The 27,278-nt window shown below is 37.3% G+C and overlaps 1 protein-coding gene across 1 annotated transcript in view; it reads right to left on the bottom strand.

Annotated features, from left to right (window-relative positions):
- The window catches only part of OTOGL (otogelin like), a 99,328-nt gene that overhangs the window by 58,001 nt on the left and 14,049 nt on the right, over nucleotides 1–27,278 (bottom strand). Inside the window, exons 9-25 of the mRNA XM_064509552.1 lie at nucleotides 26,190–26,320; nucleotides 25,532–25,638; nucleotides 23,229–23,335; nucleotides 22,392–22,517; nucleotides 21,576–21,684; nucleotides 21,271–21,317; nucleotides 19,698–19,843; nucleotides 18,015–18,138; nucleotides 16,015–16,192; nucleotides 14,956–15,080; nucleotides 12,840–13,049; nucleotides 11,411–11,576; nucleotides 10,211–10,285; nucleotides 8,880–8,932; nucleotides 8,198–8,360; nucleotides 4,891–4,998; nucleotides 3,454–3,592 (exon numbers count right to left, since the gene is read on the bottom strand). Of these exons, the coding sequence (XP_064365622.1) occupies nucleotides 3,454–3,592; nucleotides 4,891–4,998; nucleotides 8,198–8,360; nucleotides 8,880–8,932; nucleotides 10,211–10,285; nucleotides 11,411–11,576; nucleotides 12,840–13,049; nucleotides 14,956–15,080; nucleotides 16,015–16,192; nucleotides 18,015–18,138; nucleotides 19,698–19,843; nucleotides 21,271–21,317; nucleotides 21,576–21,684; nucleotides 22,392–22,517; nucleotides 23,229–23,335; nucleotides 25,532–25,638; nucleotides 26,190–26,320 (2,114 nt within the window). The remainder of the gene's footprint in view (nucleotides 1–3,453; nucleotides 3,593–4,890; nucleotides 4,999–8,197; nucleotides 8,361–8,879; nucleotides 8,933–10,210; nucleotides 10,286–11,410; nucleotides 11,577–12,839; nucleotides 13,050–14,955; nucleotides 15,081–16,014; nucleotides 16,193–18,014; nucleotides 18,139–19,697; nucleotides 19,844–21,270; nucleotides 21,318–21,575; nucleotides 21,685–22,391; nucleotides 22,518–23,228; nucleotides 23,336–25,531; nucleotides 25,639–26,189; nucleotides 26,321–27,278) is intronic.

Below are 27,278 nucleotides of genomic sequence, written 5' to 3'. Positions count from 1 at the left end.
AGTGGTTTTCCGGATCATTCATGTTTTGCTAAACAAACCTCTACCTTAACAATGAGTTCTTGTGTGTCTCTTGACCTAAAAGTGTTAGATCCAAACTTCTAATTGGTGTAACAGTTCAATTATTTGACCAAGTATCTGGCTGAAGATTTCATAATCCACCAACACGTTAAGTATGGTGATAACTTTGGCTTTAAAAGGGTCTTTATGGTTGCAGCAAAAAGATGAAAAAGGTGACCTTAAAATCACCAGAACCACAAAGTCAGATGAAAAGAACTGAGAATATTTTTGCTGCATACTTCAAAGTTGGGGGTAATTCACAAACTGGGAATACCTCAGGCTTAGAGCCTTAGTTCTGCTGACTAGAAAAATGGATCTTTCAAGATGGAAGAAGAAAACAGTCCCTCCTTTTCTTGGCTTTGGGGCCTTATTGACAACCTAATGAAGTTAATGGAAAGACTGCAGTGAATTTTTGAAAAGGCAGAGCAGCATTGCAACACAGCTCTCGTTCAAGGACATTCTGATAGGTATACTATCCCGCTAAACACTTCCTTGGAAATATACCCTCTCTCAAGTAAGAGAAAATATAATCTTGCTTCTCAGAAGAGAACAGCTCTAAGTGGCTCCAAAGTGCAACACATTGACACTGAACAAGCCTTATTAAAGAATGTACTGAACTGCAGGACTGAAAACCACCACAAAGCTAGAAAAAGGCCAACATAGGTAATAGAAAGACAATAATTTTACTATAAATGCAACATTTCAATGAAACAAATGGAAGAAACAGACTTATAATACAAGGAAATTGCAGTAAAACTTTGCTAGAAAAATAACACCATTTTGCTAGGGAAAGAACGTAGTATCATGGAAGATGGAAGAAGATAAGCAAGCAAGTGGGAGTAAGAAAGCAATTTTAGCCATTTTAGCTAAAAAAATCAGTTGGCAAAACTTCAACCACTTCTTTTAAATAACTACTTTTTCTAAGTGTGCACTGATTTGCATTTTTTCATTGTTGAATTTCATCTTCCATTTTATCATGCAGTGTTTCGTATCATAAGATCTTCTGAACATTTAGATGGTCAGCTTTTGTTTCAGCTATTCAGACTGATTCTGTACCATCAGCACGCTGTCACTTCAATCCCCCATATCCTGTTTTAAAACTCATTTCTGAAGGTGCTAAAGAAAGGTCTCAGTACAGATCCCTGTGCAGTGTCATAGGGGAACTCTTCACTACAAAAAAAGGCCATTTATTCCTATCCTTTAATTTGTAATGTTTAATTCAGAAATGAGAGAATCTTCACTCTCATCCTATGTCAGACTAGTCTAAGTAAAAAACATTAAAATTTGTCTCCAGAAGGTATTTAAATCTAAAATATGCATATATTGACCTGATCACCCTTATTCATATATTTACTGTGTCACTCAGATGATCTCTTAATTCAGAAGATTTATCATGCATAACTTTCTTCTACCAAAAAAAAAAAAGTTCAATTCTTCCCTAGTATCATATGTCATTTCTCTTTATTAGAATTTCTATTAACTTCCTTCATAAGGAAATCAGTCTTATTCATCTGTTTCTGCCAAATTCAGTGACAGAATCCCTTTAAAATATTTGGTTATACTGCCATCCTCTATTCTTTCGATTCCAGGATTACATGTAACATAGTTCATTAATTCTGTATTTCAGTTCTGTCAAAGGTTTTGGGCACCTGCAATATGAACCCAGCCTTTGGGTTTCCCTCCCTCTCCCCACCTCCCCCCCCCCCCCAAAAAGAAACTTCCAGTTTACATACGAAATCAAATCCATGGATATATCACCTGCTCCAGACATAATTATGTAGTGCCTAATCTGTAATGACAGTCCTTCAGTCTAGATCATGAAAGTTTTCTATATACTTATGAAAAAATAAGACTCATGAACAAATTAGGCTCTACTTTCTCACATTAAATAAGTTTGGGAGGAGGAAAAAAAAAATCTGAAAAGCTAGGTAGAGCTACTGTTGCAGCTATCTCCAGTATTACAAGACTTATCCTGGTATTGCAAATCTACATAGGCATCATTCTCATCACTTGTATCATCATGTACACCTGATGAAAGGACTGTTGGCAGTGTGCCACGTGCCTTAATTATGTGGCTGCCAACATCATTCTTGAACTCCAAATGCTCCCCATGGTTTATTTCCAAATAGGTACTATCATATGAAGTACAGTGGCAGGTGACATTTCATTGTAAGAGAAAAACATCCCAGTATCACACTGAATTTTGAAAAGCAGCAAAGATTTGTCTTAAACACCTGTCTGGCTGGATGACATAAGAATTAAGAAACGACAACCCGCTTTTCAACCTTGTTGGACAGGCAAGATGATTTCACAAATAAGGTAACTCTTGGTTTTTGCATCTTAAAGGAGGAGAATTCATGCAAAGATTCATATACCTCTTAGAGTAAGGGCTCTTTTATGAGACAACATATGTTGCAAGAGTTTGCTGTGAGGTATTAGTTTCCTGGGAATACCTTCTTGCACCTTTTGGTGGAGGCAGGTAAGTTCAAATAGTCTTTATCAACCTTTTCTTTTTTTTTTTTTAAGCAGAAAAAATATCTGGGGCAAAAGTCCCTAAAGTGTACACTCAAAAAATGTTACTTTGTCATTCTATTTTTTTCACAATTGTGAATACTTTACCAACATGTACATGAAATGCAACTATTTGCAGCAGTCCTTGCTGAGCAACCATACTTTTTCTTAGACATTTACAGTTGATGAAAAATAATATTCAAAAAGCATTACTGTAACTCAAGAGGACAGATTCCTAGCCTTAATAATAGCAACAATGATAATAATAGCATTGTTAGTAATAGGAGAATATATTTCTAAATGTCAGTAGTGGTATTTTAAACAAAAAAGGCTAGCAATGACTGTAAATGTGTGCTATGAGGAACATAAGCATGTAGCTGCCAGACAATCTCAATGAAGGATTTCATTCTTGAATTATGAAATCATTGTGTTTGATATTATTGTATACATACACTCCAGATCTGATGCAGATCACATTCAAGAAAGATTCCAAGTGGCCTCAGAGGTCCTCATTAACCCTCTGCCAGGCACAGTTTATAGATAATTATTAAATAAATCTATAGATTATATCTAGCTCTAGAACACTTCCTAGGCTATTTATCTTCTCTCATTCTGATAAAAGCACAGTCAATGTAGAGAAGAGAATACTGTTTTCTATTTTTCTCTAGACCACATAGCAACATACTGACACCATCCCATGTACCAATTTCAAAGTAAATGAACTAAAAATATCATTTATAAATTCCTCCTTTCAGACTCTACTGTTTTGCACCTGTTTTCTTAATGTCTCTTGCTATATATCATCTCCTGTTGTTCAAAACAGAGCCTGGCTTCTCACAGAAACTTTCACTTGGACACATGAAAACATAGGAACAATTCTCCTACCTTTAGCAGATAAGCTTGGCAGTCACTGACATAATCATACTCCAATCCATCAAATGTATAATAATGTCGATCTCCATAAATAGTGCATACAGCAGGACAGGGATAACTAGTGCAATTGAATACCCCTCTGCGACAAACACTGTAGGGAGAGATAACAGTCAGTAACTTCTCATAGCAGGACCATTTGCTTTTGTATTCTCAAGAAAAAAAAAAAAATCTTGTTCTTGTTATTCAAGTCATACAGAAATTCATGAAGGGAAGAATTATCTCTGACCTTGGAACACAGAGCTATTCTGTGGATTGCTTCTTAAATTACGGGTGATGTAGCAAGAGAAAAGTTTTGAGTATTTAGCCATGAGCACACAAGCACATAAGAACGTGCAAGAAATGAACACAAAATCTTAAAAATTTTATGGCATATGCAAATATTTCCATCACTGTATCCAGTATACCTAAGACACTGTGCCATAACTCACACATTCATAAAACATCATTATATTTTTCTTAAGATATTTTGATAAATTTTCTGAGATGCAAGCTGCACATAATCAATGCAAGATATCTCCAGCTGCTACCAGTAGAATTTCAGGGTATCCAACAAGTACAAAGTGAGCTTAAGAAATGCTCATGCTTTGAGGGATTATTTTTCCTGTCAGTTACATTCAGTGACTTGCACGTATCTGTATGAGACTAGGAGCATCCGAAGTACTGAGAGCCTCTATTTTGCATGTGTGAATAAAACTCAGCCAATTTGCCAGTGATGTTTTCAGCTGACTGAAAACTGTCAGACCAAGCTTCTTTTTTTGGATAACTAAATACATATTTAACTAAAGATGGATTTTTGGGATAGCAAAATATAGTGGATGACAATATGTTCTGTGTCAATATGAATCAGGTAAGGTTCCTCAGGAAAGACGCTGGGTGCCATCTCATTTTCCACTTACATTGCTTTCTTATTTCCATCTTTATCTTATGGCCAGTTCCTCTACTGTCTTGACATAAGGCAGGTTTTCCACCGCACTTGCTCATGCCGAGTGATAACTCACACTGCAAACAGTCCAGTTCCCAAAGGAGCAGACTATTGAGTGTTGCCACACATTTTATTTCCTTTTTTTCTCCCTGGTTCTCTTTCATTATATTCCATTTTCTGAAATATCAACTGTCTTTCAGAAATTAACTAATACATATCTAATCAAACAGTTGTTCTTAATTAGTTTTTAAGTTGGATGTCCTCTGCTTCTTTTCCAGTCTACTCTGCTCTATTTGGCCTAGATGACCAAGTCTATCAGTTGGTCTAATAAAAGATGTTGCCTGTGACTGCCTACAAACAAGCATATACATTTTTGATTTTCACTGTACTGAATACATTTCTGTATCAGTTTTCCTTTGTTGCAGGATCCCAGTGATTTGGAAATATATAAAATGTATGTCACTCACCAGGTGTAACAAGGTGTAGCTATCACTTCTCCTGACAGAAATTCCCTGTCTTTCCAGGTACATGGACAACTGTCAGGAATATAACATTTCCCTCTATGCTCTGCCATCCTTCAAAACAAAGGAATTATTTTTAAGATGAAAACAAATTCACAAGTAGATCAACACAGTTCATCCAGTGGTGCATTGTCTAAACCCAGCCAAGGACAATTGATCTTCCATCCAGGCAGCAAGGGCAATTGTTTTAGCAGGGAAAGCTGCCCAGAACAAATGATCTCCTCCTTGCATGGCTGGAAACCTAGCAAGGCTCACAGCTGCAGCTCCTTCTACCACGGGGTGGAGAAGTTTCTGTGAGGCTCAGCTCCTGCATGAGGGCACAGAAACCAAGGTGCTCCCTCTCCCTCTGCAACAGCATGGGCAGTGCCCAGACCTGCTGCTTCCCACTTCACTGCAGTACATCCATGTGTGAGGGATGCTGCTGTGGGGCTGGTCATCCCTCCCTGCTGCTCCATCCTCCTCCTGTCCCAGGGAAGCAGCTGGAGTGATGTGCCAACTCCTTTACCCAGAACAGCAACCATCCTATTCTGAGCATAGGATAGCAAGCAGGATTATGGGAGCTGTTGTGGAGTAGCAGGACAGAAGAAACAATTGACTATGACTGGTGGTGGAGGCTACCTGTCTACATTGGGGAAGCGGAAACAGCTAATGAGGTTAGATGAATCTGACGTCATTTAATGCAAAAAGCTGCAAGTCCAGTTAGAGCATGAATATGTGACTCAGAAGTCTGGATAACCACTTTTTGCTGTCTCCTCATTTCCAGTGGTTTAGCAATGTTAACTTTACAAAAGCGTTATAGACACTCCCAGTATTGCTTTGTAGGGGAGCAATTACTGCAGTTGTTATTCTGACAGTTGACAAGGCAGAGAGATTTATTTTCCAAGTACCGACTTGAGATTGCTTAATTTGAAGGTAAAAGCAACACAGAGTTTTCTTCACCTCACAATATTTCCTTAAAGATTAAGTTGTTTTAAGTAAAAGAGTCAAGTTAAATGCTCAGAAAAATAATAAAGATAGGAAATCACTAGAACAGATGTCTTGGGAAGGTCCTTTAGAGTCTCCATCAATGGAAGTTAGTTTTGTATCTGTCAAGAATAACATAAGTATTGCTGATCCTGCTTAAGGGCAGAAGAATAACCTCAGATGGTCTCATGAGGTCCCTTCCCACCCTACTCTCCATACTTCTGTGATTCAACTATCTTATTGCATCTCCATCTCAGTGTTAGGATGTCTTTCACTGTGTCTTTGAATGACGAATTTGTTTTGGTTCTTATTCTCTCATGAAATTTTGAGCAATTCTATTTAATTTCTACAAAATACCAGAGACTCGGTGTTTCTTATTCCTCCTCACCTCTTTAAGTACTGAATACTCTTGCTTTAAGAGGATCATTTTTGGATACTAGAGTCCATCTAGTCATGGGGTTCCAAAGGAGAGGCCTTCAATACCACACATGGGCAGTTTTACTTTGCAAGCACCATCAATACCCAAGGTGCTGGAAACTGGCACTAGTACCTGGGAAAATTTCAGATTCCACCCCAAAAGGTTAGATCATTGGATTGAACAATGGGTATGGGCAGAAATGCGGTTGGGAAGGCAAAAAAGGAGAGGAGCAGCACTTTAAGAGAATAAGAAATGACATAGTAGTAAGACTACTCATAACAAGGCTTTCATGCCTTGTTAGATATAGATTTAATATCATGAACTACATATTTACCATTTTCTTCTATAAAAGAGAGAGACCTTCTGAACCAAATTTTTGAGATAACCCTACTGGACCCTTTCCATCTCAAAGCCACTAACTAGCTACTTAGACCCATGAGCACAAAAAGCATAATGGCTCCAGAAATATAATTTAACACTGAGGATGGTACTAATTACACATTTACTTTTCCATTAAATTTAAAAAAATGCTAATTTTCCTACTTACCCAAATAATTTGTATCATATAGTTTTATTCCATTATTTGACAGAAAGTTGGGGTTTAGCTTTTCCATATCCCCTTTATATTTTATCATTCAGAAAAGAACCGAGTAACACATTCAGTTTTAAATGGTATTGTCCTACTCAGTAGGAGTAGGGGGCTAGCTTTTTTTCTTAATCTATATTTTAATTATTTCAAATTTACTTCTATACTACCTACCAGTGGTCCTGGAAGCTAACTCCTTGGGTGAGGCAAAGGGTGTAAAGGACTACAAAATACCAGGCAAGGGAAGCTAGTAAAATCTAAAATACTTATGCCTGAAATTTATCCTTCACCAGCACCTAGTCATCTGTGTACATGACAAGTTATTGGAAGGGGAATTCTAACAGTCTTGTTAGACTGTGATCTATACAAAACCAGTATACTTTCAGGGACCACTGACTTGCGCATACAAAGAAACAAAATCAAATGTTGATGAAAAATCGAGTAGCACTCCACCTGAGATAGAATTGCAGCAAGTTACACATCTCATTTGACTCTTCACGTTTGAAAGTGACTATACACAAGAGGTATCAGGAAAAAAAAACACCAGCAGACAGAGTGGTGGTAGATTCTGATAGAAACTGCACAACAAATACTTTTAGCCTTCTACTTTTAGCTTTCTGCTTTTGTACTTTGATTTTACCCCTGCAGAGCCCAGCAGGCTGTTTCTGGAAACCAAATCCAAGCGTGTGAGCTGAGAAAATGAAAGCTTTGGCTGAATTCAGAGGAGTGGAGAGAGAGAATGAAGGAGAGGAGGGCAGGATCCAGCCTGCACCCCCTCCCTCTCTGCCCCACATCAGGGATCAGCATCATCTAGGTAAGACAGTTACTTGGGCAGCGAACAGGAACATAGATTTACTGTGCTATGATTTTATGTCATTTGCTTCTACACTCAAATAAACTACACTATGTAAGCAGTGGAAGTCATCCACTGTTCTAGGAGTCCCAAATAACGCGCTCGATCAGACTGATTTAGCATGCTGGATATTTCATGGGATATTGGAGGGGTGATCTTGGAACAGGGAGCTGTGGGACTTCAAACCAGGAAGCATTACAGCATGGAGCCTCACACCAGCCAGAAGGAGCTGACTGTTGTCAAAGAGATAAAAGAAGGAGCTTTTAACCATGACCATATTGTACCTCTTCAAAAAAAGATAGCACAATAGTTTCAGAACTACAGATATAATATAACTGGAATTCAAAAAAAAAAAAAAAACCCTATATGCAGAGTCACACTCTGAAAAGTATATATGCACGTGATGCTACAGAGTATTCTAACAAAGGCTTACCCTGGAGGGCAAATACAGCCACTTGCACAAGGTGGTGAGGGAACACAGGAGAAGTTCATAGCAAGGTTTGCACAGGAAACCCCACAGTTTGCACCAGCTGCTGGTAATCCAGGCACAGGAGATCTGCAGTCATAGTAGATTTTTCCTTCAGGGCATATGTGAACTTGAAATGTGAAATGCAGGTTAAATGAGATCAACACTGAAGGTTTTCTGTTATTTGTTTTACTTCATCTATCTATTTTTAATGCACAGTTAGCATATATTACAGTATATGTAAGAATACAACCAAAAATAATAGCCTATAGCTTCATTTGTATTACATGAGTGATATAATAAATATGTGTTTTAATGTATAGCAAACAAAAATACTTAACACTAAGCATCTTGGGTCTGATCCAGAGCCCATTCTTAAGAGTCAAGTCATTATGCCTTACGTAGACAGGATTTTTAGAAGTGCCATAATATTCAGTGCACTAAGATTCATTCTAAACCCATTAAAAATCCATTAAAAATTTACTTTCTAGAAATCAAGGTCCTGAGTCTGCCTAAAGAGGGATACCGAGCCTAATTTTAGGCATTCCCATTAGAACATATTTACCTATATTTCACTTGGAATTTTTAAAAGAATTTTTCCTAAAGATTTCCTAAAGCAACTGAAATATGAGACAAGAATACAACTTACCTGTATTTTCTGTAGTGGCTTCGATACATTTCATTGTTCCATTCAAACACTGGCTGACAAAAAAAAAAAAAAAAAAAAAAAAAAAGAAAAAAAAGCAAACGCATCTTTATTCCAGGAGAAAAATATGTTTGCAACCACCACATTAAAAAACACAGCACAACTTAACCCAATTTAAACAACTGAAATCAGGAGGAGCATGATGCTTAACATCCCAAAACATATGATCTGATCAACATTTTGCTGGTATTTCTAAATGCCGATCTATAATGAGGGGCCTAGACTCATAGAGATATTAAGGTGCTTATTCAGTTGCTTAACTATCACTGAAATAAAAAAAGGGAGCTGGGTGCTTTAACCTCTGTGGGCATATAGGCCCAGGCGGTTCAGGATACTAGCAATGTAGTACAAAACCTTTTCCCCCTTGGTGAATATGGAAGCATACTGTATGCAAATTGCCTCTTACAGAAAAGTTAGGATACACAGTTAGACTCTTTTGTTGATAAAATATACAGTCACAAAAAAAATGGTGGAGAGTAAACCTCATCCTCATATTTTTTTCTATTCCTTATAATATATATATATACACAAAAAGAGAGAGAGAGAGAGAGAATTCAGTGTACACACACAGCAGACCGTATATATACACACATATATATGCAGAGGCATAGCAATTCCAGAAAAATGAAGAATCTACTCTCATCTCTTCAAGTACATGCTTGCCAAGCTTCAGTTATAACAACCATAGTATAGGAGACCTCAGCAAGAACCAACCTTGACACTCGGATCCCAGACACATTTTTAAATCAGCAGGTTAAGAACGTTCTTTGCAAAATGAACAGGTTTGACCAGGAGACCCAAGAGGTTTCCCCACTTCTTTCAGTAAGGTCAGAACTCCATCATAAATAAATGATACAAAATGACACAAATACAGCTCTCCGCAAGGCCTTGTTTAAAAGGCTTTCCAAAATAGAATCACACTGTTTATTCCTCTGAAACCAGCCTCACATTACTATCATAATGCCCCTGAGTGTAAGAACAGGACTGCAGCCTCTGTGCATGTATTCTGAGATGCTTTTTAGTCCCTGGCTTACAAAATTTTGCATGTGTCATCATACAAAGATGTCCTCAGCAGTGCTAAATTCCTGGTTATGTTTTATGAAGCTTTTGCTAAAACAAGAATGCATGTAATCCAATTTATAGACTGCCTGCTACTAAGTGCATAACAAAAAAACAAGTCTTGCTACAATACAGCTTCATTCTGTATGAAAATATCTCAGTAGCATTCGAGCTGGGAAACATGAAAGTTAAAATTCTTTTGTATTCAAACCTACCAGGAACCCGTTGATGTGAGGAGGATTTCTCCAGCCTGGAGGGCTTTGCCCTTGTAATGACAATGACAGGCAGATCTGTTAAAAGAATACTTATGCATGTGGTTACAAGAGCAAAATGAAATGGGATTTAAGGTCAACTCATTTATCAAACTACTACGACAAACAGGCTTTGTAATTCACTAAATCAGTCTTTTTATCTATATTTATAACGCACATCTAATTAAAGGCAAAAATTAAAGGATGAAACTCTGGCTGCATGGAAGGCAATGGCAAAACTCCCTATCCCCAGCAAAGCTAGGATTTTCCTCATATCTCCATATTATTTACTTGCTGTTTCTGTGCATTACAGTCTCACAGAAAAGTTTTTTTCCCAATTATGAGAGTAGTACTACAACATGTAACTCCTGTTCAAAGTAGTGTCAAAACTGCTGTGACAATTCCTCTGTCCCACAAAGTCCACTTATTCAAGGAACCCTGACTTTGATAATAGCCAGATGGTACAGAATAAGCATCACAAATCTCTAGGCACCATATAGTAATATCGGAATACCAGGTTTCCTCACACTCTAATAGTTGGAAACAGGCTTCATCCCTGCAGTATGAAACTCACTGACTTTTCCAAAATATTTGCCCTAATGAACAGCAGTAACTCTGAATAATCTTGAGATTTATATAAATATTCGTTCCAGTTTTTAATTCAGTACCTAAATTCAGTAACTACCCATGGTAGTAAACTGTAAAATTTAGGTACACAGTGTAAAAAAACTATTTCACTTTATTTACCTTTTCCTACCCTTTTAACTGAATGTTTTTGCACTGTGAGATAGAGAAAACAGACACTCCCAGTCACTGTCTCCATGCTGTCCGTGACTTTGTGAGTTACTATTATGTTCCTTCTCATTTTTTCCTAAGTCTCTAGAACAATCTTTTCATATAAAAATGCTTTTGCATGAATTAAAAAAGTTTCATCACTCTTCTTTAGAGAAGTGTGACACATCTCTGAAGTGGCTCTAACACAAAATATTAGATAAAGCTACCCTATTGATAAGTACAAAAACATTTGAAATATGCACATATTGTTTTCTGTCCTATTTCTTAGGCAGCCTACATCTTGAGGGAAAGAGAAGAAAAACTCTTTCAAAAGCTTGCTGGAAAGAGGCGAATGTACCTACACATATATTCTGTTTTAGTATGACTTACATTGATACACACAAGTTGACCGACTCTTCAAAATATTTCCCATCAGGACAATTACATCCTTCAGCGCAGTCATCACCACAGCTATTTGCCATAGAAAGTGAAGCACAGGAGTGTTTACAAAAGGAAGAGCACTGATGATAAAGCATACCGTTGTGACACATCACAGCTGGGGGAGCAACAGAGAAGGGAGAACAACATACTCTTAAAAAGTGAAAAATAAAAAACAAGCCAAGTACACCACAAGAATGTAAAACAGCAAAGCAAAATGCACTCTTGCTGCTCTGGGCTCAGTTAAAATACATTAGAAAAGTATGTTGCTTTATTGATTTCTTAAGTTAGAAGTGTTTAGATTAAGTATGGCTGTAAGCTAGAAAGTTCCTTGGAAAAGCAATGAGTATCTAAAATATATTTTGTATACATATGTGTGTGTGTGTTTACATGCACACCTGTGTGTACACATGTGTGTGTGTATATATATATCTATTTATCTAGTAACTCAGGCTTTCAAGAGAGAAAGTATGGTTCAGTGGATAGGGCATTACTCCTGATTTAAAGATGCCTTGTTATAAATCCCTGCTCTGCCACAGATATGCTATAACCTATTTGGCAAACACTTAGGCGATTTTTTTTCCTGAGACCTGAGAGGTGTCTCTCAGCATTCCTCTTGCAAAACAGAAAATAATACTCAGATAAGAAACAATATTTTAAATAACAGGGACTGAGAGTAATAATCATCTGTATTTTATGTTCTTCCTTCATCAGTTTGGTAATACTGAAAGGTCAAGGATCCTCTTAAGAATACTTGGCCCAGGTAAGTTCTCTATTCTTAAAAAAACAACAACAAAAACCCTACACACAATTACTATATTCAGGATACCTCAGGAAGTATCTGTGGTATGTGTACAGAGCCTCCTGTACACAGAGAATTATACCCCAGAACCTCCTGGTTCCACTGCTCTTGCTGTTGTTCCTCTCTGCTTCTAAATTCTGGCTCAGCTTCAGCAACAAGAATACTATACACGTTGTCAGCTCCATCCCTCAATGAACTGGTAACATTGTATTATTATTATTATGCATTATGAATAATATTATTATTATGCCTTGCAGCAGGATACATCCTGCCCATACTGACTGTACCCATGCTGCCTACCTTAGTCTAATGCAGGCTTCAACATGACTTAGAGGTTCAAATTTAGAAATTTAAGTTCTCCTTGTAGTCAAGGGACAGACATCCCCTGTGAGGTAACTCAGAGCCCTTGAGTTAGATGCCTAACAAAGGCTATTAGGATTCTCCCCTGAGTATTTCATGAGCCCATAGCACAATTCTGGTTTCCAGCATAAAATACCAATTCGCTGTATTTTGGGGTGAATGATTACTTCTGGGTTTTCACATTTCTAAAAGAACCACCTTTCTGCAAATGTTACTCACCACAGTAAGAAATATGAGATCTGAAGTCAACAGCAATTCCATGCTTGCCACAGACATAAGCATAGTGTGCAAGAGCATTACACAAACAGCTGCTTCCACACTTGCATGCATCAAAACGGCACAGCTGGTAATACAATCCTGGACTGATGTAGGCATGGCAGGGAGCAAAAAGTTCTTGATTGATGATATCACAGTGAGATGCATACCCAACTGAGAGAAGGTGACATTGTTTTAGCAGGATCCATGTTAATGTAACAATTAATCAAATGAATAGCATGAAATATTAAAACCAAAGGCACTCAGCCAATTGCTACACAAAGTCTTTTTGCAATGTTCTACAATTTAAAACTGATATTGTAAGTAACTCCCTCAGCAACAAACTCCACTTAAGATAAAAATAGCTATATAAAATAGTTACATATTCCTATAGTAACATAGGAAACACATAAATGGCAAAATAACTTATTTCAAGAGAGTTAGCTAGAAGAGTCCTCTGAAGTTTGGAATTTGTTTTTTTTCCCACTTGATGTTTCATTTAGCTTTGAAATCAGCAATGGCCATATATTTCTTGGCATGTGGCCTTAGCAAGCATTACAAACTGCAGCTCAAGGACATGCAAGTCCTAAGCCTGCCATATACCTCCTGCTACAAAAAAACCCTCCTCCTACCACTACAGCACACTAGCACCAGCTTTTCCAAACAAGTAGAGCGTATCTCAGGAACACCATAGTCCAGAGCATATTTAAGCCAACTCTGCTGCTAAAATAGAGTCCCTACCCTTCCTCCTCCTTGTTCATACCCACCCACACAGTGACTCAAGGATTTCTGGGGTTTCTCAGTAAATCAGACTCAAGAAGTCATCCTGATTTGGCCAAAACATAACCTGACAAAATAAGTAAGTAAACAAACAAACAAGATTTTTTTTCCAGTTTCATCAGATTCAGATCATCAGAGATCTGGAAAAAAACGCTTGTGCTGGTGGTACAGGTGATAGCATGGGGCAGGACTCAGGGATTGCTTTTTCCTGTGACAGTTAGAGAGTCAAAGAAAAATTCAGAATAGAAGGGACCTCAGAAGGTCATCTAGTTCAACCTCCTGCTCTAAGCCGATTACATCTATGGCAAACTCCACCTTCACTGAGGAAACACAGAACCGAAAGTGAAACATGAAGCATCTTTGCCATCATGATGCTGTAATTCAGCTATAGCCATGAGGCAGAAGACCACCACTAAGAAGAGAGCTGGTAGAGATGTACTGCTTTAGAAAATTAGTTGATCTTGAAGGTATAAAAAGTCTTACAAAACTCTAGATTCTTAAAAGTTAACAGCCTAGACTCAGTCCCACAGGCTCTAAACAGAGCCAAATCTTGCCTTCCTAGTCAGTCCTCAAGTCTGAAACATTAAAAATGCTAAACTAAATTCTGTCAAAATTTGGCAACCATTTTCAGTTAATTCAGATGAAGGGGAGAAAAGAACAGCAGCGCAGAAGACAACAGTGACAGGGAAAGTTCAGCCTGAAACAATCACTTTTACCAACTGAAACTAAATCTTCACTCGAGTATTTGAACAAACCTTGGGATCTCAGATTGTTTGTAAAGGTTTGTGTGAGAGACAGCATAGATGGAAGATAAGGAAACTCTTAAAAACAACTTACACAAGTATGCAGAAGCCAGAGACAGGACTTTTGATCTGAACACTGGCTAGGAAAGACACTGTTGCTTCTTTGTCAATCGACAAACATGCATTGAGAATACTAGTTATTCCTCTTATTTGGAACATTTTACAGGACAATGGACTGTGTTTTGCCTAACACTTTGCATGTGTATTAAACAGCAGAATTTATGGCTAGTGGCTGGGCACATCCAACATTAAGTGGTCAACTAACTTGTGTTTACCAAGGACTTATTTCAGTTTACACACTAAATGTATGGAAGGAATGACGCTTGCAAAAAAAAAAAAAAAAAAAAAAAAGGAAAGTTCATCTAAAACGGAAGTTAACTGACAACTATTTTTCATTAATGAACAGTAATTAACAGTGAAACTTATTCACATAGAAAACAAAAATCTGCCATGATAACAAGATGAATCTAATTCCAAAATCCCACATGAAAACATACCATTTTGCTGGTTAACATTACAGGGATCAACCACAGGAATGTTGATAGGCACAGAACAAGCTGAGGAAACCTTCCATGCATTGGCATGAAGTTGCGGGGTCCCTTCTATCATCCCTGCTGGAGAACTGAAAAGGAAGAGATTGACATTGCATGCATCCCACTGACCTTACAGACTATGCAGCTCTGGATACGAATACATCAGAAAGCCTCAGATGCATAGTCATTTTGAATATTCAGCATGCCAGAAGAATTTACATGCGTGAAGTATAAAATAGAGGAAATATCAAACTTTTTTCTCCCTAATATTTTACTCATGAAGAAGTGTCTTTAAACTCAAAGTCTGCCCTCACTTACACTTAACAGATTGAAGTACATTGAAATCAGCTGGAGAAAGCAATAGTAAGAGCAGAATTTGGCCATTAGAGTACATACATTCAGTGAAACATCAAGAGTTTGACATGTTAATTTGGGTCTTCTAGACATGGGTTGTTTGCATTTTGTTGCTCTTTCTCATTGAACGTCTGAAAAACATTTATTATTGCTAAAAAAAATCTGTGATATTATGGCTTGAGGAACTTCTGAGGAACTGAACCCAAAGAACAAGGAAAGTGAATCCTTCTAATTAAATTATTACTGTGATTTCGAATTACATTTTTTCCCTTAAAACTTGATGGGAAAAAACTCCCAAGTACTAGCAAGTGTTAACCAAGTGAGAATGCTATTAGCATTATCATCCACTCTTTCTTTCAGTGCTCAGGTATTTGGTCTGATGATAACTAAGCAGCATGGAGGAGAAAGAATGCATTCAAGCAATATCATGGTCCAATAACTTTTGTAAATAATATGCTAATTTTCTTATTAAAAAGTAAAAATGACTTAGATCACTAAATTTATGAGTTTCAGATTTTAAAATGACTAATATTGTAATTAAGTGTTTTCTTTGAATTGGCTAATTTAATAAACTATGAGCACATTAATGAAATGAACTGACCAGCTGACTATGTTTATCAGAATATTTCACTTATTAAACACAACCTAAATGTACAGTACATAACATACAGAAAATCATCTCTTAAATTTCCATTATAAGTTCCACATAGTCCCAATGTTCTTCTCTTCCAGCTGACATCAGCTTGAATGTAGAGCCTCTCTCCATCTTTAGCAAAAAGTATCTTCAAACCAAAACTGGTTTTCAGTTGGACAAACAAAGAAGATATATTCTGAATTTCAACAGCCCCTAAGCACAGCAAAAGAAAAAGAAAAACAAAGTCATTGAAATCCAGCTTCCAAGTTCTACTGGTTTACCCATTAAAGAAAAGATTTTGGAAACTCTGAAATCAAATGAGAAACTATGTACAACTTTACCTGTCTCCACATAACCTTGCTCATTCTCCATCTTCCACGTATGAGACTACACTTCCTTATCATTAGCAACACAAATCAGGCATTGCAACTTGTATCCTATTGTTAACAGTAAAAATGTGTCTCACCTTTCTATACCTGTGAGTTACACAGAAACAACTCTCACATCTAATTTTTTGACAAGAAAGCAATGCATCAGCATCCCTTTGGCAATGAGAAGACAAGACAAGAAACCACTTGTTTCTAGCCCCCAGGAATGCTACAAGATTAATTAGCAGATGTCTATAAGGTGCATCACAATCTTCAGCTAGAAGGTTCTGTCTTACTACTATTGATATGACATCAGTATAGCTCCTTCCTTAAGTTGTACGTGAACTAAAGCCCTATCAGATTCCCAACAAATCCATTATGCCAGGAAATGGAAGTTTCACAGTCACTGCATTGATTTGCTACATATGGTGGTTGGGCTACTTGCAGTTGCAGCCTTAAAATCAGGCTGACCTTTGCAGTCAGCATATATAGATGTATTATTTTATATATATATATATATATATATATATATATATATATATATATATATGTATGTATATATATGTATATATATAAAATATATATGTGTATATATATATAAAAATATATATATGTATGTGTGTGTATATATATCTTAGTGTGTAGGGGGTGAATATGGATGTGTACATACACAGATGTACTCAGCTGCATAAACAAATGCAAAGAGGCAAATAAAACGCTTACATGAGCTTAAAAATTTTCTTAGCTGGCAGAAGTTCTTATAGAAATACCCAATTATCAAGAATATAACACCAAAATATTTGTCATACACTATGTGTCTCATGGACTGTGAAGACACAAGAAAGTGAATAAGGATTGATACAAAGAATATAAAATGAAATTATCAAGCAGAACTTTTAACATAACTAAAAGTACAACTGAACTATAAAATTCATTGCCATAGGAAGCTGTGAAAGCCAAAAACAGAACTAGGACTGGGCAAGTTCAGTAAAGAAAAGATATGGCCATGACCACCATATCAGATCTCACTAACCTGCTAATTGCCAGAGGTTAGGAAAGGAAGAGGGAAGTTTCATTCTACCCTTCAGAAAGAGACAAAGAATTGGGTAAGAATCCACTGCTGCTCACTATGAGATACATACATTTGGCATATCAGTTCCTCCTTCAGTGCTGAATTTTAAATGATCCTGTTAAGGTTGATTACTCTTACTATCCTTTTCCAAAAATTTGACATAAACTGCCTGAATTCACAACATCAGTCAGCAGTGAAACCAAGACTGATACCCTAGAGCACATGGCATTCATTCTATTCCATGCCATATATTCCAAGGAACTTTAATCAAACTGGACCTTAACATCAGCATCAAGATGCTTTCTGACCTTTCTTCACCTCCCTTCTTTCTCTTACCCCCTCCCCCTAAATACACGCAAACAAGATCAGTAGAATTCTTAGGTACTCCGCAGGATACGAAATGTGAAGAAATGAGGAGGGCATGATGAGGGACCCTATTTTGTCAAGCTGAAAGAATACATTTCTAGTCTAAGGTTATTAGAAGTAAGTGACTGTACAGTGCATAATTTGTCTTCCAAGAAACTCGTTTTCCATAGGCAGGTATTATTAGAAGAAGTGTGAACTCTGGTAAAATTCTACTCCATGCGTTTCTTACCATTGACATTAAAACCTTGGTTAGGGCCAATTTGGACTTGACCATATCTTGCAAGAGTTACTTGTTTGCTCACATCATCTTCAAGAACTAGTGTTATAGACTCGATGCAGGCATGGTCAAAGTTCTAAGCAAAAACAAATTTTAACATCAAAAACAGGCAAAGACATTAATAACAGCATGGAAAACAACAAAAACAAACAGGAAAAAAAGCAGTCTTACAAAAAAGAAATACCAGAGCTGTCATCAGGTAAACTAGTTGTAAGTTATTGCCTAGAGTATTAAACTGAATACCCAAAATTGAACACAGAACATCCTAACGTACTGCATATGAAGGTAAAAGTGAGGGAAATGCATTTTAGATGTTATGAGAGTCCAATAATAAGCGGAGTGAGATCCCAAGTATTGATACTGGGTTCAAATAGCCATGCTGGATTCTCTTCATTGCTGGGTTAGCCAGCGTGTCAGCAAGTCTGAACACAGATATATCAAGCTGGCGGAACCAGAGCTGAAGCCCAGCAACGTGTTAGAAAGAAACCACTGCAAATATGAAGGGGCTTCTCCTCCACCTTGAAACATAGTCATGATCTGTGACTGCAGACAAAAGGATATAATTTCTCCAGAATTGTACTAAAATGATTCACAAATACCTGACTATTAAAAAAAGCTGAGGTGTAAACTAACTCAGAATCCTCATTTTAAAGGCAGAATTTATGAACCTAAGTACAGGACAAAAAGTCACACATAACTTGCTTAGATCAAGCATTTGACAATCCCTGGACCCTTATGTTTTCACACACAAACTTTCCAAGGTACCTAGAGTTGTGCTAATGGCCATATTCAGTAGCATTCTTGTATCTCAGTGGCACCTAATCAACTATACCATGCTTATGGCCATTTGAAATGCAGAAACAAGAGTCTCAACAGTCCTATCCATGAGGAGGAGGTGCCTAAACAAAAGCACAGGCATCAGCTCAAAAATCTACGTTTTGAAGGGACCTGAGAGACACTCCTGAAGCAGGGCAGATCCAACAAGTCACTCCCTGTTGACCATCTCGAACACCCCAGCACTCAGTATGCGGGCCGCTCCAAATCAGTCTCAGAGACTCTTCTCCTGAGCACCTAGGTGACTAATGGTGTTAAATCTGGTCTTGAAAATGGGCACCTTTTATAAGCACCTCTTTTCATAAGGCCTGTTGTTGAATACTTATCAAAATGCTTTCCAACCTATTAATATGTATGGTAGTTAGTCTCTTTAATCATTTTCTAAAATGTATTGTTCCAACAACTTAAATATGCTGTAACATATCAAATAAATATTTTAAGCTACCAAAAAAAGTCTCTGGCTAACTGGCAGTGTATTAAGCCTGTTCAGTCCTGCCAGCAAGAACTTTTGTCAAGCCTCAGACACCTGTTTGCACTATAACCAAAGATGTATATACTTGTTTAATGTGCATAAGTAATCTTTAGATTTAATCCCTGTAAAGATGCAATTAATTTTACAAATGGCACCGTTTATAATCAAAATAACATATAGCAATATAGACACCTATGAAAAGCTGTAAAACCATTTCAGTTTATATTTTTCTTATTAAATATACCCCACTAATTTACAGCGGCACCTACAAAAGATTGCCTGAAATATGCATGCACCTGTCATGAATGTTCAGTAAAAGTGTGACTTACCTGTCCACAAGGTGCTTTCTGTAAAGTGATTGTGAATTTGTTTTTCCCGGTGCCTTTTACCAAAATGTACTGGCAAATCCCAAGAAAGGTAAAATGACGACCATCGAATGTTGTGAAATGAGAGTTACCTGTGATGGAGCACTCAGCTTGAGAGAGAAAAAAGTTCAGTAATTGTAATATAAATTAAAAAGAATAAAAAAGAATGTTCATTTGTGTAAGAATGCATCATTACTTTATAAATGATAGAAAAGAGATAAATAAGAAACTTTTCGCTTGTTTCTAAGCGTATAATCCAGTCTAGTTTTAATCTATCTAGCTATGATGGCATTCAGAAATGAAATACATTGTATACACCTATTTCCATTGGATATCATCTCACATTGCACATACCCACATGCAGCATCCTTTGGTTCTAATTAAATGAGATGCCCTTGAGTCATGACTTTTCTAGCATACATGAAAGAATTAAAGAACAACAAGAATTTTCTCTTTATTACAACTTTGACATTTCCTAGAATCTTTTCCTCATCTTCTTTTGGCCTCACTGAGTGTGAAAGAGAGAACAAGCTTCTTTGTCCTCCCTCCTATGTACTATGACACTACTTGTTACCACTAGTATAAAGCAGGTAGGTTTAAGTAGGTGGGTTGTAGTAAAATTTAGATAAGCAGATACATGCTCCCTGTTCTCAGGTGCCTCAATATTAGTGTTTTGGTTTGGATCAGGAGCATGCTGTCGAAGCAACTCTCCTGCATGTCGCCACTTACTGCCTATTGGTTCACTTCACAGGGCAGTGCCAGAGCACATAAACCGGATTCTTTTGGCTACAGCTACACCAGGAAATATACTGTGGGAGCACATCTAAGCCACTCCCTCTATTAAGGGCATTTAGTCCCTAAGATCAGGCCAGGCTAGTCAGAACTAACCCCCCGCCAAACACGCACACAACCCATATGGAGTGGTTCTCAGTGCCAACTGCTTTACTATACAGATCCACTCCTGTTAAGCCTTGTTAATTACGTTGCATTGATGGGGTTCCTTAAGTGAAAAATTCTCTCTCTCTTTCACGGGTTTCACTGTGTAATGTTTTCTAAGGTACAGAACTGCCAAGCGAGCTTCAGTACCTAACTACTTGATAAGTTTTTTGCATAACTCATTACGCAGACATGGAATCTTTAAAGGTTTGGATTATTATCTAAACACTAACTGCTGTTTCACAAATACAGCACTCTGATCATCAAAATGATGTTCTCTTATTATTATTTGCATTGCAATTGCACCCCGAAGTCAGGAGATCCTTAAACCTGGCCCTCTGCACAGGTGGTAGAAGCTGCCTGTCCCAAAGAACAGAGTGTAAGTAGGGAATAGAAGGCAGCAGGTGGATGCAACAAAACAAATTAGGGAAGCAAATGGGAAAACATAAGATGATAATGATCAGAAAGTTAACAGCTTCACCCCAGCTGGCCAGCTACTACTATTGTTGTCCATCTGCCTGACTTTTATTCTTAAATTAGCATCCCAGACCCTTAGACCATATTCAATTTTGAGAGATAAGAATCATTAACAAACAGATACCTGGGCAATCATGATCTGTGCAGTTCCAAATGCCACCAATACAAATACTAAAAATAAAAATCACAAAATACAGAAATTCAGTGTTCTGATTTTTCACAAAATGAAGGTCTTTAAGCTCATTCATGTCTTGAATTCACCCTTTTCTTAGAATAGTACCTGTATTTTAGCACACACACACAAAAAGAACCCAGACTGTAAACATAGATACTAATTGTTCTTTAAAACGCAAGCATGACTATGATCTTAAACTAAACATGAGCAGCAGTCACAGAGAGAGGGAACAGAGATGTGAGGTTTTCACATACCAATTGCTACATTCTTGTTCAATTTTTGAGCCTACAGGGAAGGCAGTTCCATGATAAATACAAGGACAATTTGACACAGAGATGCAAGTTCCATTTTCCATAATGAGACCTATTGGGAAGGAAGTTAATAAATGAGAACAAGTTAATGTACTCCAGATCACTGCTGTTCCCCCATCTGACTCAAACATTCAAATCTGCCAGAAGGTGAGCTCATCAGTTTTAACTGGGGACCAGCAGAAAGAATCACCTAGTGTATATGGAGAGTTCAGGGTGATAAATGGTTTTGAGAAACTCTCTCAAAGCAGTCTGCACTCCGAATAGTTGCTCAATGCACAAAGTCTGCCTTAAATATGTAGAATTATACAGACTTGAAAATGGAAAGATGCTGAGATCACATAGTCTTTAGTCCTGCCAGAACAGGACTATATATAGTACAGCCCCTAATTTTTATTGAGTACATGTCTCAGGAAGACAGTTCTGTACAAAGCATAGGATACATTAAGTAAAACCTCAACACATTTAGAAATAGTTCAAATAAAATGGATTAAATCTATGCAATGTCTGCATTGTAGAAAGCGTTAATGACAGCTCCAGATTTTAACTGATTCATTCTGAGCCACATTTCGTATTCTAGATAAATGTTTATAACATGACAAAAGGAAGAATTACAGTAAAAATAACAAAAACTAAAACTGAAATGGCAATATCCATTTTTTCTGGCTTTTAATTTTAAACATAGTCTATTTCAACAACTTTATTATGATGCTGGACATCAACTTTTTACATATTTTTTCACATAAAATTGACAGTACTTACCATCTGGACAGTAACAGCCATCTAAGCAGTGCAGATTGCTGCCAAGGCAATCCTTTTCAAAGGTGCAGGTTGGCGGACAACAGCTGATACAATCACGGTGTACAAAGCTGTCTTCACACTTTTCAGCTAGAACAAATACATATTACATTGGACATTAGTGTAGTTTCTCTTGCCATATTGGAGAAGCTCTCGCTCTACAAATAAATAGTTGTGCAACACTTCTGGTACAGATAGTTACTCAGAGCAGTTACAATGAATTGTTTGGAGGAGCTGTAACTGATAAACTGCAGTGAATTTCACATCAGTATTTAAGTCTTCTTTATCAAATTCTTACATCACCCCTCCGCTAGACGTTACAGTTCCTGTGAAAGGGGAGGTAGAATAGGAACACGTGCTCATATCTCAGCCAGTTCAAAGTCTTGTGCATGAGGTGGAACAGCAATTGATATGCGGCGGTAATGACCAGAAGGAGCTGAGACTTGGGCCCAGGATGCACTATTCTAGTTCTGTTATGGGGCCAGCAGAGGCTGAAAGATCAGCTGGGAAGAGAAGTAACATCAAATCTCCACAGATGTTTGCTCTTGGTCTTAAAATATGATCAACACACACAAAGTTTCAAGGAATCTGCCAAAAGACGAAATTTGCATCGGTGTAGATCAGACCACAGAATTAAAATATTCCTCTAACAAGTCAACTTTATTGTACACAAGCAATAGTGAAGCTGGCTGATCTGTGTCAGGTTTGATTCCTATAGTTGTCAAGATGGAATTATTTGAAATCAATACTCAGAGTATTTCAAAGGTCAGCCGGTATGCTTTAATAATACATGAATCTTACTACAGGCAGGAAAGTCATCCCTCCAGTCACGCACAGGCGACCCAGCATGAGAGCATGCTCTAGCGTACTCTGTCACTGCTCTGCAATATGTTTCATCATCATCCACTCTGAAATGATAAAACAAGAGGGTAATCACTGAACTCAAATCCCATCAACAAATCTCTGCCACAGGATCCTGCACAGGATACTTTGTACATAACTGACACTGCTTAATCAGAAAGGTGCACTTAATGGAAAATATTGTGAAAGGACCAAGCTACTGTGCTTTTACCATTTGATATCACAAAAAGTTATTTCATTTTACTATTACCACAATGAACAAAAATAGTAATTTATCACAAAGATGATAAATGTTGTTTATGATGAGAAACATGATCTTGTCAGAAAGACAACTGACAGCTTAACAATCCTGCTGAACCCCAAGAACCCTTTTGGTGGACTCCTGACCTTGCAGTGAAGTGCTCAACACCATAAGCATTATCCACTGAATATTATAGACATGCTTGGGGACTTCCAGTGTGACCTTGGACAAAATCATTCTGCACCTTAGTCTGTATCTACAAAAGAAGCTATACAGTGTCCTTTTGCCAGGATCAAGTAAAGAGATATTCGTAAGTATTCAGGTGAACTGAAGTATTTTTCAAAGGTGAGTCGCAGATGAGACACCACCAGTTTTTGTTACCATGGAAGTCCATCAACTCCCATCATTCACTGTGAAGGACTTGATGCCAAAATGAACTAGTCATAACACGGAATTTCTATTGTAAGCATGACCGTGACAGAACAGCTGAGTTTACTTGCCTTTCAGCACACAAGATCAAGCTTCCAAAATTAATAGTCTCAAGAATATATTAGACTGTGTTTGTATTCTGCTTTCAACACACCTGTTATCAAATTGAACACCACTATACTCCTTGTTACAGTGATCATAGTCTCTCCAGCTCTCCTTATCTAATCCAATTAAACGAGTCTTAACAGAAAGAATACTTGGCATATATTATGGCCCCACAAGAAACTTCCCAAACTGACACTAAGCCACTAGAAGAGAGGTCTCTTTTATAAACAAAATAAGCCTAAATTAATGAGGTTCTGAGACACAGAATCTTCCTTCAAGGCTTTCAACATTCACACAATTCACATCAACGCACACATTCACGCTGACAAAAATCAAATCCTGAGCACCATGATAGTGATTCAATGTCACATTCAGAAATTTGCTTTTCATTATTCCTTTGCTACAGAAAAGGCACAATAAGCTCCTGAGTTACAGACCGAGGCAGCTCAGCTCTACCTCTCCTCTGAGAAAAATAAACGTAAACATCATCAGCTTCAGTAAGAATACTTTGGAAACTTGCCTACAAATACAAATTCTTCCAAATGGACTTGATGGTAAAATAGAAAATTAAAAATTTATTAAAAATTCATAGGAAATGAAGTAACGAGTGTAATGGGTACTACTGAATGATTCTTCCTTTTAGTCCTGTGATCCTTTCTGTATGTTTTTTAATAAATTAATGATAATATCAGAAAGCTGTAATAGTATCCAACATAATACCCATTATTTATGACAATTGCTTATTAATTATAAAACCTTCACTAAAAACATAAGTGACATATTGTTCAGTCATCTATTAATCTACACTTTGGAGCACCAGCTTAACTTGAATGACCAGCATTAACCAAATGGAAGCCTGAAGCTAAGGGAAAAATAGCAGGTTGAATATAATCCCAGCAAATGGGCGTGCAACTCCCACCAAAGCCAATGAGAGCTGAAATTTCTTTTGACATGTCTGAACTTACATAGATAAAACAATATTGAAAAATTCTACTAATTTGAACCATATTGGTTGCTCTGCTGTGTTTTTGTCATAAAAACAGTCCGACTACATCAGGCAAGTGGTCTGGCTCCCCAAGTATCTTTGATATTTGCCCCTAGTATCATGCCAGTCTCCATGTATCTTTGACTCAGGACCTCCTGACGTAGTGATTAATAACTCTCTGTGATTAATAACTCTCGCTTTTGTCTTTAGTGACTCTCTACAGATCTCTCTTCTATGAACTTGCCCAAACTCTCCTTGAATCCATATAAACTCTTATCAATCAAAATATCCTTTGGCAGGCTGGTTCTATGTTCTTTGGTTCCACAGGTAAGTCACGCATTGAGTAACCCCCCCCCCCCCCCCATTCACTTTGAACTTGTTTCCTACTAACTTCATTCAATGCCACTTAGTTCTTGTCTCAAAAGAGGGAGTGAAAATTCATTCCATGCAGCAAAAATAAATACAGGAGAACTCCATTCTTACCTGCAAAGATCATTCATACAGCTAGAAATATAAGAATATGGATCTATGCTTTCATGACAGCTGAGAAAAGGAAACTGTAGGAATATTTGGCACTTGAAGAATATGTCCTGTGCATTAAGAAGAATCAGGTAAATAACAGTTAGAAAACACATTCTGAACAAGCATAATTCTTTTTAGCTTTCTTTCCCTAATCTGGAGTCTTTTACATCCCCAGTAAAACTTGAGAATCCCACAGCTGTTTCATCTATTATTCTTCCCAGAATTTGTCCTCTGCCTAGACTGGCTTGACTGGATACACTGCTCCCAAACTGTCTAGGAGTAAAGAACATGAAATGACAAAAAAGCATTTCATGTTAATTCAGGAGCTGAGCATGTTACTTCTGCAGTATTTCTTATTTCCAAAATAATGAGATGTAAGGCAACAGGACTGGAAACCGAACTCAAGATTAATGCAGCAGTGAAGAGCTCTGCCAACAGACCTTGGCCACTTGGCACATCCTATTTGAGCCTTTGTACTTTAAGCTAAACATCTGAAGGTCCTTACAAACAATCCTGATCTGAATCTTCTCTTTCTCAAAGCCTCAATGCATACTCGATTCTTGTATTGTCACAAGGCAATTAAGCTTAAAAAAATAAATAAATTACATGATTAACTTGCCTCAGTGGAATCCGCATCAGCTGAACAAGGACTGGAAAAATCTGAGGCAGTAGGTACACAAGCTGTTTCATACAGGGTTTGCACAGTCCAGCTATTTGCAAATTCAGCAATGTCTTCTGTATATGCACCTACTGCATGAAAATATTGAAGAATAACCATGAAAAAATTGTTGACAACACAAACACAAAAGACCTCTCAGGAGTTTCTGGTAGTTTTTAAGTGTATTCATTACTTCAGTAGAAAAAAGTGACTTTTCTTTTTTTTCTTCTAATTTCAGGTAATATTCACAGGTAATAAACTACTTTTCAATGAAAAGATTAAAAAATTATATGTCGAGATGTTGGGGGGGGCTTAAATGTAATCAGGGAAATTTCATAGCAAATATACAAATAAGGACAAGTGTGATGCATTGTATACTTAAGAAAAAATACATTTCTTTAAAACAATTCAAGTCTTTCATCATGTTTCACACAGGTCATTCATCACTGCTATCTCCCTCCTTTTCCCCAGCTGCAGAAAAGCCCTAGGACAAAAACAGTGTTACACACTCAGCTCTCTTTAGAGGATGAGGATGAGAGAATAAATGAATGAGATTTGAAGCATTGCACCATGATTTGAAGTCATGGCAAACAGGTGAGGAAGATGCAAGAATGTAAAAGAAAGTTAGCAGTATGGAAATAAACCCAGGATTTGCATATATTTGCACCGAGATTTAAATATCACATTTTCTGTAAGTTCTTAAGAATGGCAAAAAGGTGAATTTCCTCCACCATGAAGAACATTACAGTATTTGTTATCTATGCTATTCAACATGACCAGGAGAAAAGGGGCTGACACGATATCGCCTACAGTTTTTTGACAAAGCTGTATTATCCAAAACTTAATCTAACTTTTTTCCAGCACACTGACACTCTGGAATGTAGAAAATTCCAAAGCCCAATAACCTGATATTTGTACTTGGATCTCCACAAATACACAAAGGTAATATCTTAGCCACAAATCTATTTGACCTAAGAGCTAGAAAAAATGAAAACTTTTCTCCCTCTCTGACTGAAAATTTCTTCACATTAAAAAAAACCCTTCCCAAAC

Source organism: Dromaius novaehollandiae, chromosome 1 (genome assembly GCF_036370855.1).
Source record: "Dromaius novaehollandiae isolate bDroNov1 chromosome 1, bDroNov1.hap1, whole genome shotgun sequence".
Lineage (NCBI taxonomy): Eukaryota > Metazoa > Chordata > Aves > Casuariiformes > Dromaiidae > Dromaius > Dromaius novaehollandiae.
Note: the sequence above shows the minus strand (reverse complement) of the source record. Positions and strands in the feature narration are given on the sequence as shown.